Below are 15,812 nucleotides of genomic sequence, written 5' to 3' on the forward strand. Positions count from 1 at the left end.
ACGCATAGATCGTGTGTGTCATCAGGTGTCAAATAGCGATGACACGGATGCACACATCTTCTAAACGCTTTCTAGTGCTCGCCATAACGACAGGAATAGAGATCGCTCTTACCACGGAAATGCACACTTCAAACAAAACAGTCAGTGAAGACGAAGAAGAGGATGATGTGTGCTCCCGGTATATAGTATAAATGTGTGCCTATTTATACTATAGTCGCACCAGTAGTGACGTCATGGCTGTCGCCGGCCAACGTGTTGTTGGTGTTTTTTCAATGTATGCTTCAGACACGGGTCACGACGAGGCGTTCCCCATATCGACCCCTGGAGGACGCAGTTCGAAGCTCCCTTGAAAGGGAAACTCATTAACTAATTTCACTAGATGTCCAGTTTTGTTGTTCAGTAATCTCCATCATGTAGGCTATCCTTTAATAATAGAATATGGTTGTGGCGAGGGGGGCGTGGTTCAGCGAGGTCTGCATCGGGAGAGAGAGGCAGGAGACGAGCGTTGCGTAAGTAGGTCAAGCGCAGATGATAAACACCTGTGTCTCGTTTCAGTAATTGGTGTGGAGAGACCGCCATATCACACTGGTTAAAAAAAATACCTAGGCATATACCAATGTAAAATTATAAAAAGTATATCTTCTTTCTAAATCACTCCCAAACATAAGATTGTTGTTTAGCATAGTAGGTCATACATATCCCGTAATATTAGAATAGGTACCCCTTCGTTTCAAAATACTTACAGTATAAATGATTTGTAATCTTACAGGTTGTTGCTCCTTTATTCCCTAAACGTCGCATATTATTCCCCTATACCTACACGGAGGAACTGAATAGGTACACTATAATTACAAAAAAGTTATGCTGTAAATTATGTTTACATACGCTGTAAATTGCAGGCTGTAAGCGTTACCGAAAATATATCACTTATAGTATTTCATGGATGTGTCATTTGATAAGTGTGGCAAAATGTACCCAAAGCAACATATTTTGCAGAAATGTGAGTCACATATTTCCAGTGAGCCTGGGTTGAATGCAGTATTCTTGTTTTCCACACTTTTGGACTTGATTCAGCTTTATTCTACTGCTTCTTTCCCTCAATTACAGTTTTTTTTTTTTTTTTTTTGACTGACTTCCTCATTTATCCCTCCTAACTTGCTCTGTTCTGATACATGCTCTTGATCCCTTCATTCTTGTTCATAATTTTCTTCCGTTTTTTTTTTAACCTTCCAGTATCCCTAGCATGCATGCTTAAAGAAGAGAAGTGTGGTGAAAAGAGTAAAAGAGTCGTCCCCCCCCAATAAAATAAATAAGTGAGGCATTCAGATCCATAAAACAGAGCAGAACAAGCACAAGCACTTTGAAAACAATTAATCTTTATTAGTACATCTAAAATGTAACAATTTGTGTAGCAGAAACATATCGTAGAAGACCATTTCAGATGTGGCAAATGAAATAACTTTTAAAACATTGAATGTCTACAGCAACCTCTTTCATTTTAATTCTAAATTTCATATTATAAGTGCACGATTCAAAGAAGCAAACTAAATAATGAAAACAATATATAATTAACATATATTTAAAAACAAAGAAAAAATATGCTCTACATTCTATGCAGAAATACCAAAAGAACAGAGGTAATATATCTAGCAAGATTGCATCGATTTCCACATTAAGGTCCACAGCAAAGGTTTGGTATGATTATAATGGTCATAACACTTGAGTTAAAGCTCAGCATTCACATTGTGGCCTGCAATGTTTAGTGAATAATGCTCTACAGCTCAAAGGTCACTAAACATATGCAATGTGACATTAATACAAAGAACACAGATAATAAATAACATTCTTCTTCATTTTTGTCTCCATTTTCACTTTTGCATTGACTTTGCATTTAAAGTTATTTTTTGATTGTCCCATAACCAGAAAGCATGAAATCTGTGCATAGATGTCAACAAAGAATAAAGCATTAATCAATGACTCTTTAATGTGAATAAAAAATGTTTGGTTGATAAATGCCACATGGAGGTGTGTGAGATCCTCTATGATTACTTATATGACCTTCAAATCAATAATTTAGGAAAATCAAAGGCATTTAGAAGAGTAAACGTGAAATTGTAAACCAAAAAGACATTTCTGAATGTAGGAAGAAACATTTATGGTTTGCCAACTTTGAGTTTGTTAACAGTGATTAAATCCAATAATTGACATTTCAATAAACAAATAAAAGCCGTGTATTTTGCAAAAGCTGGCAAAATTCTTATTTGCATATGAAGATGGTTTAGCAGACGTACTGTGCATAATGTGGCCCCATAAACACAGGCAAAAGTCATTAAACTCTATTGACCAATTTTCTAAACATGCTGTATTGAGCTTTAAAGCTGATGCATGTACTTTTTAATCCTAAAATCAATTCCCAGATTAACCCAGAAATGTCAGCATGAATTAAATGTCACCACATGCCACATTACCCAGCAAGCCAGTTACTTTTTACAACATCTGTGAGTTGGAGGTGAGACTATCTGTTTGCTCAACCAATGGCAGAAGGGGTTCAAGAAACCTTTTTGAAAACTGCCTTTATTTTTGCAGTTGTGTTCGGTGACACTAGTGGAACAAAAATACACACAACTAGGATTTGATGCATTTTTCCTTTTTCATTCTAATGAGACCCAGTCATCTTGGGCGTTTAGTTCTCTTTCTGAGTGTTATATTAATGATCACAGTATGTGCATACTACGATTTATTTGTTCCTCTGATGGGCTTGAAACCCAGTTACACCCTACACACAGGTTTTTCAAGAGCAGCAGCCATTGCCGACAAAATGAGAGATTTTCAGTAATGTAGAAGGAATGTCAGGTAGACCAGCAATCAATTATTGCTCTTTACATCAGACCATAAACAGGAACAAAAACAATCTACTTCTATGTGCTCAACCTGGGCACCCTTGTGAAAAAGAAGCACATTTTAGCATACTTTTTAAAAATAGTACATATTGAAGAAATTATTTAATTTAAAAGAATATACTTGTAAGCCAATTGTACTGTTTTTGGACACTTAATCACATTTTAACTGCAGTTAAATGAAAGGGTATTTGTGTACATTTATATTAAATGTAACAAGCCCGAAATTCAGAGCACTTTTTTGACCCACTTAAGTACACCATTATATGTAATTACTTCTCTTGTCTATGAAATGTGGTTAAAGTTTAATGCTGAATGTACTGAAAAGCATTTATGGTAAAACTATATATCTATACTTTAATTTGGTTTCGATTAAAACTTAATCAATATATTTGTGTATACATGTTTGTAATGTTTAAGTTACAATATAGCACATTTAAAATATATTACCTTGAAATTTAATATCAAATTTCACACTACAGTTTAAATTATAATCAAGTACTTTATATTAAACTAAGACTTTTGATTTGACATTATTACAAAGTGCACTTTTTAAAAGTGTACTAAAATGTATTAAGAAACACTCATGACAGTGTACTCGCTTAAGTGGTATTTTATTTCATTAATATTATATTATCTGCAAGTACTTTTAAAATGCACTTTTTAAGATTTGAAGTACACTAAAAGTGCACATTTAATAGAATTAAACACTTCTTTTTCACAAAGGGCCAGATTCCAGCTCTCCAATATGATCACGCAAAACAGCATATTACTTTTTCATTCAAAATCAGAACTTCTCCCGTGAAGTTTTCTCCATGTTTCTCTCTCTAGCCGTACAGACGTTTGGTTGAGCCGCAAAACTGTTGCGTTCTAAGCTCTTTGTTTTCTTATAAAAGCATGCAAAAGCTGGGCATCTACATACTGTGACTTGAAGTTGAGCCCAGGTTTCTGTCCAGTGTGGGAAAACATGGCGATGGTCAGTTTGGAGGGAACAAACCCTCTCTTGCTTTGGCTTTCTCAGCCTAGCCCTCCCTGGGCAGGAAAGTCTCGACAGTCCATCAGGTCTTCCACAAGTCTACCTCTCAGCACTGATCTTGTATCGCAGGACGAAGTAGGCGATCAGACGGAGCGACACAAAGAAGATGCCTAATACAATGAAGTCCAGGTAGAGCTTTGCATCTTCAACATCCAGCTCCTTCAAAATGGCTTCTGACTTCTGGAAGTGGCATGTCTCATCTTTGTCGCAGTGCAGGTCTTCACGGTCAAGCCCGTAGATGGACAGAATGACTCCTTCAAAACCATATCTGAAAGGATTTAGAAGAAGATATACTGGGATCCTGTTTTGCCTGGAATACTTGATTCTGATTGGTCAAACGCAGCATTGTGTTGCAACTATTGTCAGATATTTCATATTTTAACCACTAAGTACATCTCCTACATGGTTTCTACATAGTTTAGTTTCTTTCATATCATCCTACAGCCTCTTTCTACTTGCAAAATAAAATAATTTAAATTTAGATCAATATCATGATCATTTATCATCATGATAAACCTTTTCTACACTGTACATTATATATTACGTATTTAAAGACAACATATATCACATTTGTAGCATATTTAATTTCCGTAACCAGATGTGTTTTCTAAGCAAAGTAGAATTCTTGTTCAGGAAATAATGTTATATTATCCATCAGAATTTGACTGGATTGTAAAGGAGTTAAACAGCCTTGTGATAAAGGCGTGAACTTAATTGCAGATTATATCGTATTAATAAAATAAAAGGCTACTAAGTCACTTTCATGACTGTTTCTTAACACGTTTAAGCACACATTAAAAAGTACACTTTGTGATCATGTCAAAAGTACATTTGAAATAACTGTATTTTAATATAATTTTGCAATGTTTTTAAGAAGTGAACTTTTTGTGTAGATTGACATATTGAAGAACATGTAAAGTATTTGATTAGTATTTTAACTGGAGTGTTTTTTGTTTGTTTTTTAATATTACTTTTAAAGTTAATACATTTTAAATGTACTAAATTGAAAGTTCATCATTACAAATGTGTAATTATAAATATATTTAAAATACAAGTTTTAATACAGATGACATTTTTGGTTACCATAAATGATTGTCAGTACATTCATCAGTAGACTTTAAATATAATTAAAAGAAAATAGAAGTAATTATGAAATTACATTTATAAAACGGATAGTTCCGGTCCTTGATTCTGATTGGCTGAGCCACGTTCGAAGCTGTTGTAAATTACTCTACAAACATACACCTTTGTTTACGTCTGTCTGTTGCTCGGCAACCACTTTGTTGCAACCACAACTGTTTCTGAGGAACTACATTGTTTGGTGGAAGAATACTATTTTTATTAATATCATTACACTTTATTTGCTCTATTTTATTTTGTGAAACCTTACTACGTATATGGAATAACCATTTTATAAAAGCAATAAGCCCCGTGAAGCCGTGGTTTACAGTGAATTTATAACAGCTAAGGGGGTTTTAGCTCCGCTTCGCGTCGTGCCTAACAACGTCCCTTAGTTGTTATAAATTCACTGTAAACCTCGGCTTCTTGGGGCTTATTGCTTTAATAAAGATGTACTGGAGTCTTAAGTGTGTCAAAAAAAAACCCCATCTTAAACTATACATTTAATACATGGTAAATAACATGTGTTTAAGTATCTGAAAACATTACATTAAGTTTGCACTTAAGTATTTTCTTTTAAAGTAGCCTATATTATTTCTATTATTAAAAGTATCCCCCCTCCCCACAAGGGCACATAACATGCTCTAACATTGCTGGTCAATCATTTTTATTTCCTGTTGTCTTCAGGTATATATAATTCAAGTACAAATAATTTCGGTAATTGCTGTTCCTAATTTCAAATAATCCAGAAGAATGAATTGGGCGCATACAGTATCTATCACAGCTCAATACTGAGTCTGAGCTATAATAAACATTTCCTGAGGTTGCTTTACCTGACATAGGAAATGTATGATATCCATTGGAGGTATTTTGGAATGGTGTCAAAACTGACAAAGAAACCTGAAAACAGCAGCACAGGGATGGCTGTCACAGGACCGACAAATGTTGCTACCTGTCAAAGAAACACAATACTGCATCATTATATCAACATTAGGCAAAACACGCATTTTCTATTAATGGCATCGAATTGTATTGATAATGCGGCAAATTGTTCACATAATATCAAGCATGTGACAGAACAATACGGGATGAGTCATAAACATATTTCTGTCATGACAACTCTCGGAAGGATTGGCATGGTAATGTACATGATAATGTTAATGTATTCGGTCTTGGCGGAATAGATCTGCTACACTTCTGCTGCTGCGGCAGAGCATGTACCGAGACTTGCTGCCAATGCATCCACAACATGCTGCTGTGAGCATGTAAGAAATACTGCTGCTGCACATATAACATACATGAAATAACCCCCATATAGCATACATGAATCACCCCGTAGCAGATCTATACAGGTGGAGCTGGGGAAGGTGGAGGGTTTCTGAAGTGCGCTGCAACACTGCTACAGCAAACAAAAGCCAGGTATTTGAATATTAAGCAGTGAGCTCATTGGCTCCCGATACAGGACAGAACCAATCAGCTGCCATGTGACAATGATGTCACCAGGTCAGATTGAGCTAGACCTATCGGACTGCGCCATCTAGAGTTTCATGCCAGAACTCTGTATTGGGGTATTTACTTGTAATGACGTGGATGCTGCTCCTATCAACAGTCCCAGTGACTGTGCAACCAGTGACGTGAGTGTCCCTAAAGCCAGGAAAAGTATGAAACGAACTGCATCTGAAGGTTGAGATGTCATCCAGTACACTATACTGCAGTAGGCCACTGGGAACACAATCTGTGAGGAAGAAAAGATAGCTCAGATTTATCCTTTTCTGAAAGTATTTTGAAGTATCTGTTTTAGAGAGAAGACTGACAATCCGAATATTCGTCCATAACATTCAATGTGTTGCGAATTTGATTAGTGACCTTGGAATTTATTACTTCATAAGTTGTTTTAATTCTTGAATTTATGATTAATAATAATAATAAACATATTTTTGTAAAATTTTCTTTTTTTCAGGCTGAGAAAAAAAATCAATTTTTCCACCTAATTGGAGAAGTTTTCTGATTGGAGGACATTTTTGATTTCTGACCAAAGGCTGCTTATGTAATGTTGCAGCAGGATTTGTCTAAATTGGGCGAACAGTGATTTGACCTGAAAAGCAAATCTGCTTCGAGCTCCAATAACATGGTTATGCCATAACCATCTTAGTGTTCCCCCTTTTCTGATTTTGTTCTATTTTTAACCTGTTATGTTTCTGTACTCTGAGGAAACCCTGCTGTAAATCTTATTCTTATCCACTTTGTCAATCATCTTGTTGAGCACAACAACCAAGCATGCAACTTTTCAGGAGGAAACCACACGTTTTCTTTTGTTCCATGTTACCTGAGACGGGACGTCCGCCATTGTTTTGGCCAAGTAGTATGCCTTTAGGCTGTACCAGTAATTTAGATGTTCTCTCAGAAAGACGCCCATCTCAAGAGGAACTAGAATAACAATCAGAAAGAACAGATGAGCAAGGATAGCATGTTATTATCAAGTTAGCGAAAGTGTGCATCATAAAGAATATAATGGACATTTGTTCACAAATTTTACAGACTCACAGGTGAGGACGGTGGGCATCAAAGCTGCGAACATGAGGAACAACATTGAGAAGAACAGGAACCCGGAATTGCTAAGGACCTTCTTGGCCTCGTTGCCGATGCCCAGGTATAAAAGACCAATTAGAATTCCAATCCCAAGATGAGACATGATGCGCAAATGTGTCAACACCTAAATTAAGAGAAATCATGTTCAAATCAAACCTACGGTCCTTCTGTTTTCACTTATATTCCCACTTTCATGTGTCAGTCAGCACTAAAGGGCTTCTGAACTGCAGCTTAGTTACTGAATTTGAAAATAATACGAATTTAGGGAGCAAACAGGATGCATTTCTTTTCATTCTAATTTGAATTTGAGTGGAATTTAAATATAATGACAATCTGCTGTAAAATGCTGTATGTGCTAGTGTGTACTTTCTAATATGTAAGTTCAGTTGACGTTTCAATATACCATAATCATTTATTTAAAAAAAATAATAATAAAATAAATAAATATATATATATATATATAAGTTTTTAATATTCATGCACACAATATGAGGTATTTCCAAAAACACTGGATTATATAAATGTTCCATTTATGCATTTGTATTCCATTTATGCATAATTCATTATATTTAAGAATATTTTTACTCACCATGGTGGAACACTAGACATATGTATATATATACCCAACTGCAGTTTGATTGAGATTAATTGGAATGCAGTGAAAAAACATGATTTTTGAAAATTGTTAAAAACGGCGTTATCTGTTTTTGCAAATGAACTCTTCATATATTTATATATTTATATATCCATCCATCTATCTATCTATCTATCTATATATATATATATATATAATATCTTTGAACAAATCCATTTAAATCCATGACCTCACTACTAATATTAAAAGTAATTATGATCATTATATTACTATATGATAAGCTTAAGGTCTGTTTTTGTTGCATAACGTCTGATGATCTTTATGGCATATTGGGCTTTGCTGTGTGTGTTACTAAACTTCCCCACAAGGTGGCAGTGCTGCTTACCGAATCTCTCATGATGCTGAGAAAAGTTCTCTTGAAAAGGATGCAAAACTGCGTCAGGCAGCTGGCAGAAAAACTATGGCAACCCTCTGAAGATGAAGAGTCCTAAAGAAAACAGGTTCAATTACATTTATTGACTGTCAGAAAAAAAGAACACCTTTGTACCTTCTTTACCCCACATTAGTACCTCAGAGTAGTAATATGTATTCATAAGGTAGTAAGTAATATGTAATCTTTTGGTACTTTTATGAAATGTTTAGGGGTAAAGAAGGTACAAAGGTACTGCCCCAGTGACAAGCTGTTGTATCCATAAAGGTACAATTTTTGCACTTTTTTTCTAAAAAAAAAAGTGTTGCATAGAGATTCTGCAGATCTCATATGACATGTTACATAAAGACTTTATGTATTTCCACATACCTCATCAGAAGGTCTGTGCCACAGGAAGGGATTATGGACCCCATTACCATTCATTTCACTTTTGTAGTCTTTCTCACACTTGCACTCCTGAACGGCCTTCACCAGCCGAGCCGTCTGGTCACCGTATTCACCAGAGGCCACCTCCATTACTGAAGAAATGAATAAAAACACTCTCAGAGTAGCTCAAAAAGACACCTGTACTGAGAATATAGATGTGTATTATTTTCACTCTTTCTATTACTCTCACTATATTATTAATTTATGTATAGATAGCGTACAAAAATAACATTTTGCATTTGTCAGTGGTGAGTGAACTGGTAAAACTTGCAGCACAGTTGTTTTTAAACGCTGATAATAAATAAGCAATGGTTCTTGAGCAGCAAATCAGCATATTAGAATGATTTCTGAAGGATCATGTGACACTGAAGACTGAGTAATGATGCTGAAAATTCAGCTTTGATATCACATTAATAAATTATATTTTTATATGTATTACAATGGAAAACAGTTATTTTAAAATGTAATAAAATTTCACAATATTATACTGTTTTTTTATTGCATTTTCAGTCAAATAAATGCAGCCTTGGTGAACATAAGGTATTTTTTTCAAAAACATTAAAAAATTTTTACTGACTCTAAACTTTTATGAAGTCTTTTATAACTTCACAGACTGCAAATATTCAAGGGAACAACAGTAAATAATACTACTAATAAATTATTTCAGTGATTTCCAATTTGATTTTCTTCAACTTCTGAAAGCAAAACTCCTGCAATTCCTGAAAGTTTTTTTATTATTATTATTATTATTTTTTTTAATTAGCAATTTGTGTGTGTGTGTGTGTGTGTACCTACTTAACCATATTTTGGGGACAAATTTGTATCCAAAAGTGAGCTAAACCTGACACAATCTCCAAAAACCTCTCTTTGGGGACAACCTCATTTGTAAAACTGGTATAAAAATAAAGTAAACAAAGTTTTTTTTAAATTGTAAAAATGCAGAAAGTTTCCTGTAAGGGGTAGGGTTAGGGGTAGGGTTGGTGTAGGGCGATAGAAAATACAGTATGAAAAGTATAAAAACCATTACGCCTATGGAATGTCCCCATTTAGATAGCTAAGTAAACAGTGTGTGTGTGTGTGTGTGTGTGTGTGTTAGTGTGTGTGTTGTGTTAATGTTGGACCGCTGTGTACTGAGAGCATTATTTTCTCACTGAAGTCTGCGGGGTTGTGATAGGTGGGACAGTTGAGTCCCAGTTCTCTGAGATATGGGATTAAGCTCGATACTCTTCCTCTGTAAATACACTGGCCTTGACTGAGGACATACAGCTGGAAGAAAACACCAAGAATGAGCTGTAGGAGACAGCATTTCACATAACAGCATGTATTTAAATATATTCAAGTATAAATGTAAAATCGTGATCACCTTATTGAAGAGTTCAAACACTTTAGCACTGGGCTGGTGAATCGTGCATATGACAGTTCGACCACCCTGAGCAAGAGCCTTCATCAGAGACACAACCTGGAAGCAGGATGAACTGTCCAGCCCACTTCAGAGAGAAAAAAACACAGAGAAAAACAGAGAAAATTATATTATATTATTTGTAGTATATAACAATATTGCATTATTACTATGGTGCTGGTCAAGTGTGTTTATCAGTGGGCCAGACAAGGTTAAAGAGATGATATTAGATTGTAATCTTGACCTCTCTTTATCAAGGCCATATTCATTATCAGAGATGACAGAGACACTGCTGGATAAAGTGGAAGAGTAAGTGTCGATCTTAAAGGACAGGATGAGGCTGTAGCCTTCAAAACACCATAACATCACTGCACATGCTGCACACAAGCTTCTGATAGGATGCTCAGCTAATGTATTCCTTTGAGGCATGAATGTGTCCTATTTAACTCTGTGACATCATATTAACGATGACGGTACTGGTCTTATGCAACCTATAGAAGCTAGCCAAAGCCACATGGCTTTGACTTCCATGAAGGAGAACCTGTTTATCCTTGGATAAGCATGGTAATAGTATAAATGCAATTTACGAAAGGATCATTTTATGCCAAAATGAATTTAGTTTGCCGCTCTCCAGAGAATCAGAGAATCGTTTTTGTTCTTAGCAGGCAATCCCAGAGAGGAATGAAGAGCTTAACAGAGCCCATAGAGACCAGGTCTCAACTGTCCAACAGTATCCCAACTGGGCAAAGCCTGTAAGTGAATATGCAATTAAACTGCATTCACACATTACAAGGACGTAACAGAGAAACATCATGGGCAAGAGATATATTTGGATCAGGAACGTCACTTATAGTCCGCCTCATAGCCATGCATTTCATAATGCCCCACGTGCAAAGTTGTAAATAAACCAAAGATTACGAAAATTCACTAGCAGTTTCTGAGTGAAAACTGTAAATCCTACACCATTTTTCTTAAGTATGGAGGAGGCTCACCTTGTGGGCTCATCAAAGAACATGACGGGTGGGTTGTTGACAAGCTCCAGAGCGATGGCCAAACGCTTCCTCTGACCCCCAGACAGGTTGGATGTGCGTGTTTTGGCACATTCTAACAAACCGAGAGCGGTCAGGATTTCACGAACCTACAACAACAGCACGTATGCATCATTATGCACTGGAATAAGGACAGCACATGCACATAGATATCTACACTACCGTTCAATCCTTTGTGGTTGGTACAATTTTTTTGTATTTTTTTTGAGAAAAATGTCTCTTATGATATTGAAGGCTGCATTTATTGGATCAAAAAACAGAAATATGTAAAAAATGTGAAATATTATTAGTATTTAAAATTACTGTTTTTTAATTCAATGCATTTTCAAATGTAATTTATTCCTGTGATGCGAAGCTGAATTTTACTCCAGTCTTCAGTGTCACAAACATGATCATTGTCAGTGTTGAAAACAGTTGTGCTGTTTAACATTTTTGTGGAAACCATGACAATTCAGAACATAATTTATTTGAAACTGAATTTTGACAATGTACTAGTAGTCCTTATTGTCACTTTAGATCAGTATAATGCATAATGTATTATTTTCTTTAAAAAAAAAAATATTAAAAAAGAACATTCTGACCCCAAATGTTTGAGCGGTGGTGTACTTGTTTACTGTGATTTCAATAATTAGGACATGCAGGTCAAGTAATGTTTAAAGCACCCACGGCTGATCTTTACCAAAAGTCCCAAAGATTAGGCCGTTCATACATAACCAGTTGGGAAACTTCACACGCCTCTCACTTACCATTTCACGTCTGCCTTCATCCTTTTCCTGGAGTTTGAGATTAGCTGATACCTGAGCAGGGAGAGTGAGCGATTTAGATCATGATGAGCATCAGAGGTACAACTAAAGCTAACAGAGGGATTTGCATGAACTCAACAACACAACAACAACTGCAATTACATGAGACATATTCCAGTGAAACTAGCAGTGAGGGCTGATTACATGTTTTCTGTTTGTGTATGTTATATTTACCATGAGGTAATGTGCTTGGTATTAATATGTTTTTCTTGGCTAAATATAACGCTTATACAGAGGCTATATGCAACAAGGGCTGTAAAGTAAATGATTTTAAGCACTTTGGGTGATTTGTACTTTACTACTGAAAGCGAATACTCATACTTTTACACAATAACATTAGCCCCTTTCACACAGTAACACCAGTAAATTACCGTAAAATTACCAGAATGACTTTACCGGTAAATGAAAAAAATGTGCCGTTTACACAGGCAACAGCATTCCGTCTTTTTTCCGGTAAGGCACCATTCACACATCGGTTTCAAATTACCGGTAAATTCTGTGACATCATTAAATGAAAATGACCTCTTAATGGCTGAGCCTCCAGGTGTTGTGTTTGTAAACATGGAGGGGTATATGAGGTCAGTGTTGATGTTGATGTTTTAATTTTTGTGTCAAACGTTCACATTAATCCAGCTGCTTTTGGCCCGGTGACATTGTATTAGATGACTTCAAACCGAACTACACAGCGCGGAGTAAATGAGTCATCTGTCAGAATGTTATGATTGAATTTTTAATTTCAACGGATCTGGATTGGCCCAGAGTAGACGTTTTACACCACTTTGTTCTGAATTCGTACATGCTCATACCGGTAATCTTCATTCTGCGTACACACAGCATCATTCCAGCAATTTACTGGTAACGTTACAACTTCTCATACCGGTAAATTGCCGGAACGAATTTACCGGATTTTTTAAAAAGGGCCTGTTCACGGATGATCTCTTAATGGTAATTTACGGTAATTTTCCAGTAAAGTCTGTATGTGTGAAATGGGCTATTTGCAAGGGAAAAAAGTTTACTTACAATTTTTTTAACCTAAAGGTCCTTGCACACTGAATCCAAAATTTTCGGACTTTAAAAATAAATACGACCTCATGTTGTGTCAATCATGTTTACACATTGCCTCTGAAACTTTCGTCCATCATAAAAAAAATTCGGATCGGGTTCAATTTTCTGTGTTTTTCGCATCCGTAGCAAACATTTTTTTTTTTTGATTTTTTAAGACTGCAAAGACCTATACAGTACCTACCCTTGTGAAAAGAAGTGTGCTTAATTGTATTGACTGATACATTGGGAGCTACTCTAACGATCTCTGTCTGTTTCATGAAGTTTTGTTTTTCCCTGTTCCCATTTTGCCTGTGTTCCTGGTCATTAGTGGTTCCTACCTAATTACGCACCTGTTTCAGTTCTAGCTGATTACTTCAGTCTGTGTATTTAAAGATGGGGTAAGCGATTTTTAAAAAACGCTTTAGAAAACTGATTCGGGCCGACTAGCAAAACAAACTTGTAGCCAATCAGCAGTAAGGGGCGTGTCTACTCACCTTGGTTCTCTTTGTTCGGTGTCTGATCTTATCAGCGTTATACATTACCGCGGGAAGTAGGGGTGCTGAGGGTGCTGCAGCACCCCTGGCGTGTAGCCCAAGAAAAAACGGGGGGGCTGGGGGTGCGGTGTTAAAAATAAATAAATGAACATTTTGTAACAAAAAATAAATAAAACTTTCATTAAAATTAATAGAAAAATAAGCCTAAGCCTACAATGACAATAAGCAACAGTAAAACATGAATTAAGTTGAATCGAATTGATTGTGAAAGTCGTTTCAACTTAAACTGACTTAGGAAGTCGTTTGTTGCCATAACTTTTTGATCATATTATTACCTGTAACATGTCTGTGCCGTACACAAATCAAGAATTAACGACCATTTCTACAGCCATTGCAAAAATACAGCAGAGAAAGATCGAGAGCGTCTATTTACCTCAGAAGCAACCAATCTCTCATTCTCGCATCTGCAGCGCTTATTTTGATCTTTAACGTTAGATCTTTCCTATTCTTGGAACAAAATTAATGCTTAAGGTTGGTTCAGTATTACTCTTAATGAAAACCCACACACAACATCAGCAGTACTACAATGACAACATTAAACATAAAACTTTTATTAACAGAACGAATAAGACATACCCGCGTTGTAACAAATAAATAAAAGGTTTTTGGATTTTCCCCTTACTTCAAACGAATGCTTAGTTTGGCTCATTATTATTATTATTATTATTAATAAAAAAGGCTATACAATAAAACAGCTACAATGACAAATTCACCTAAAATAAACTTCGAACTTATATTAACAATATGAATAAGTGAAATATGTTTTACCCGCATTGTCACACAAATAAATAAACGGTCTTTGGATTTCCCCTTTCATTAAAACGATCGTAGTTTGTGGTTCATTATTAGCCTATTAATTAAAACACATCAGCCATAAAATAGTACAAAGGCAAATTCGCATAGGCCTATATTAAACATCTTACTTTTATTAACCAAATGAATAAGACGGATATAGCCTACTTGCTTTGTAACCCAAATAAATAAGGTATTTTCCCTCTTTTAAAACAAATGCTATAGTTTGTGGTTCATGGTTTTATTTATTTATTTTTTTTTTTACTCTATCGTCGTGTGCTTCATTAGCCACTGTTGTGTGTCACTAATGCAGCTCAGTGATATCATTTCAGCAGACACGCACCATCATGGCTTCCTGTACGGTGAGGTGTGGCAGTAACATGTCGTCCTGCATGATGTAGCAGGACACTTTCCTGAAAGATCGCAGATCTCTGGGCTGCCCATTTATCATGATCTCCCCCTTCATGCCTGTTTCCCTGTGTGAAAAAAGCACATGTTCAGATATACTGTCTTTCGAAACATTATCAAATTTATGACCACTGTTTCCTGATAAATGATCATGATATCCCACACATTTCAAGTAACTTCTGCATTCAATTACATTCAAAACTCTATATCCTTAATGAAAAATACATATACTAAAATGCATTTAAAATACATTTATTTTATGCTAAGTATCCTATAAATAAATTTACATATTTATGTACGGTTACTCTTTATTTTAAGGTGTCCTTGTTACAGTGTAGGTACTGAGTAATAATAATTAACTACATTAAGGTTTGGCTTAGGGCTACTTGCATGTAATTATGCATAATGTATTGTTATTACAATAGCACATACATATAACGTGTAACAAGGACACCTTAAAATAAAGTGTTACCTTATGTCAAGTCACCTTTATTTATATAGCGCTTTTAACAATACAGATTGTGTCAAAGCAACTGTACAGCATTAATTAGGAAAATAGTGTGTCAATAATGCAAAAGGACAATAGTAAACACTAATTTTTCAGTTAAAGGCAGTTAATCATTGAATTCAGCGATGTCATCATCCAGCTCATTTCAGTTTAAATAGTATCT

General features: G+C 35.5%; 1 protein-coding gene across 1 annotated transcript in view; it reads right to left on the minus strand.

Moving 5' to 3' along the window:
• Positions 1 to 3,585: 3,585 nt before the first annotated feature.
• The window catches only part of LOC107755138 (ATP-binding cassette sub-family G member 1-like), a 35,076-nt gene continuing 22,849 nt past the window's right edge, over positions 3,586 to 15,812 (minus strand). The window contains exons 4-15 of the mRNA XM_016571840.1: positions 15,077 to 15,209; positions 12,287 to 12,337; positions 11,484 to 11,629; positions 10,456 to 10,579; positions 10,244 to 10,358; positions 9,036 to 9,184; positions 8,622 to 8,723; positions 7,597 to 7,765; positions 7,379 to 7,479; positions 6,629 to 6,787; positions 5,886 to 6,004; positions 3,586 to 4,201 (exon numbers count right to left, since the gene is read on the minus strand). Coding sequence (XP_016427326.1) covers positions 3,973 to 4,201; positions 5,886 to 6,004; positions 6,629 to 6,787; positions 7,379 to 7,479; positions 7,597 to 7,765; positions 8,622 to 8,723; positions 9,036 to 9,184; positions 10,244 to 10,358; positions 10,456 to 10,579; positions 11,484 to 11,629; positions 12,287 to 12,337; positions 15,077 to 15,209 — 1,597 coding nt within the window. The 3' untranslated portion in view covers positions 3,586 to 3,972. The remainder of the gene's footprint in view (positions 4,202 to 5,885; positions 6,005 to 6,628; positions 6,788 to 7,378; positions 7,480 to 7,596; positions 7,766 to 8,621; positions 8,724 to 9,035; positions 9,185 to 10,243; positions 10,359 to 10,455; positions 10,580 to 11,483; positions 11,630 to 12,286; positions 12,338 to 15,076; positions 15,210 to 15,812) is intronic.

The sequence above is a fragment of the Sinocyclocheilus rhinocerous genome, unplaced genomic scaffold (assembly GCF_001515625.1).
Source record: "Sinocyclocheilus rhinocerous isolate Xijiao unplaced genomic scaffold, SAMN03320098_v1.1 scaffold3519, whole genome shotgun sequence".
Taxonomy (NCBI): Eukaryota; Metazoa; Chordata; class Actinopteri; order Cypriniformes; family Cyprinidae; genus Sinocyclocheilus; species Sinocyclocheilus rhinocerous.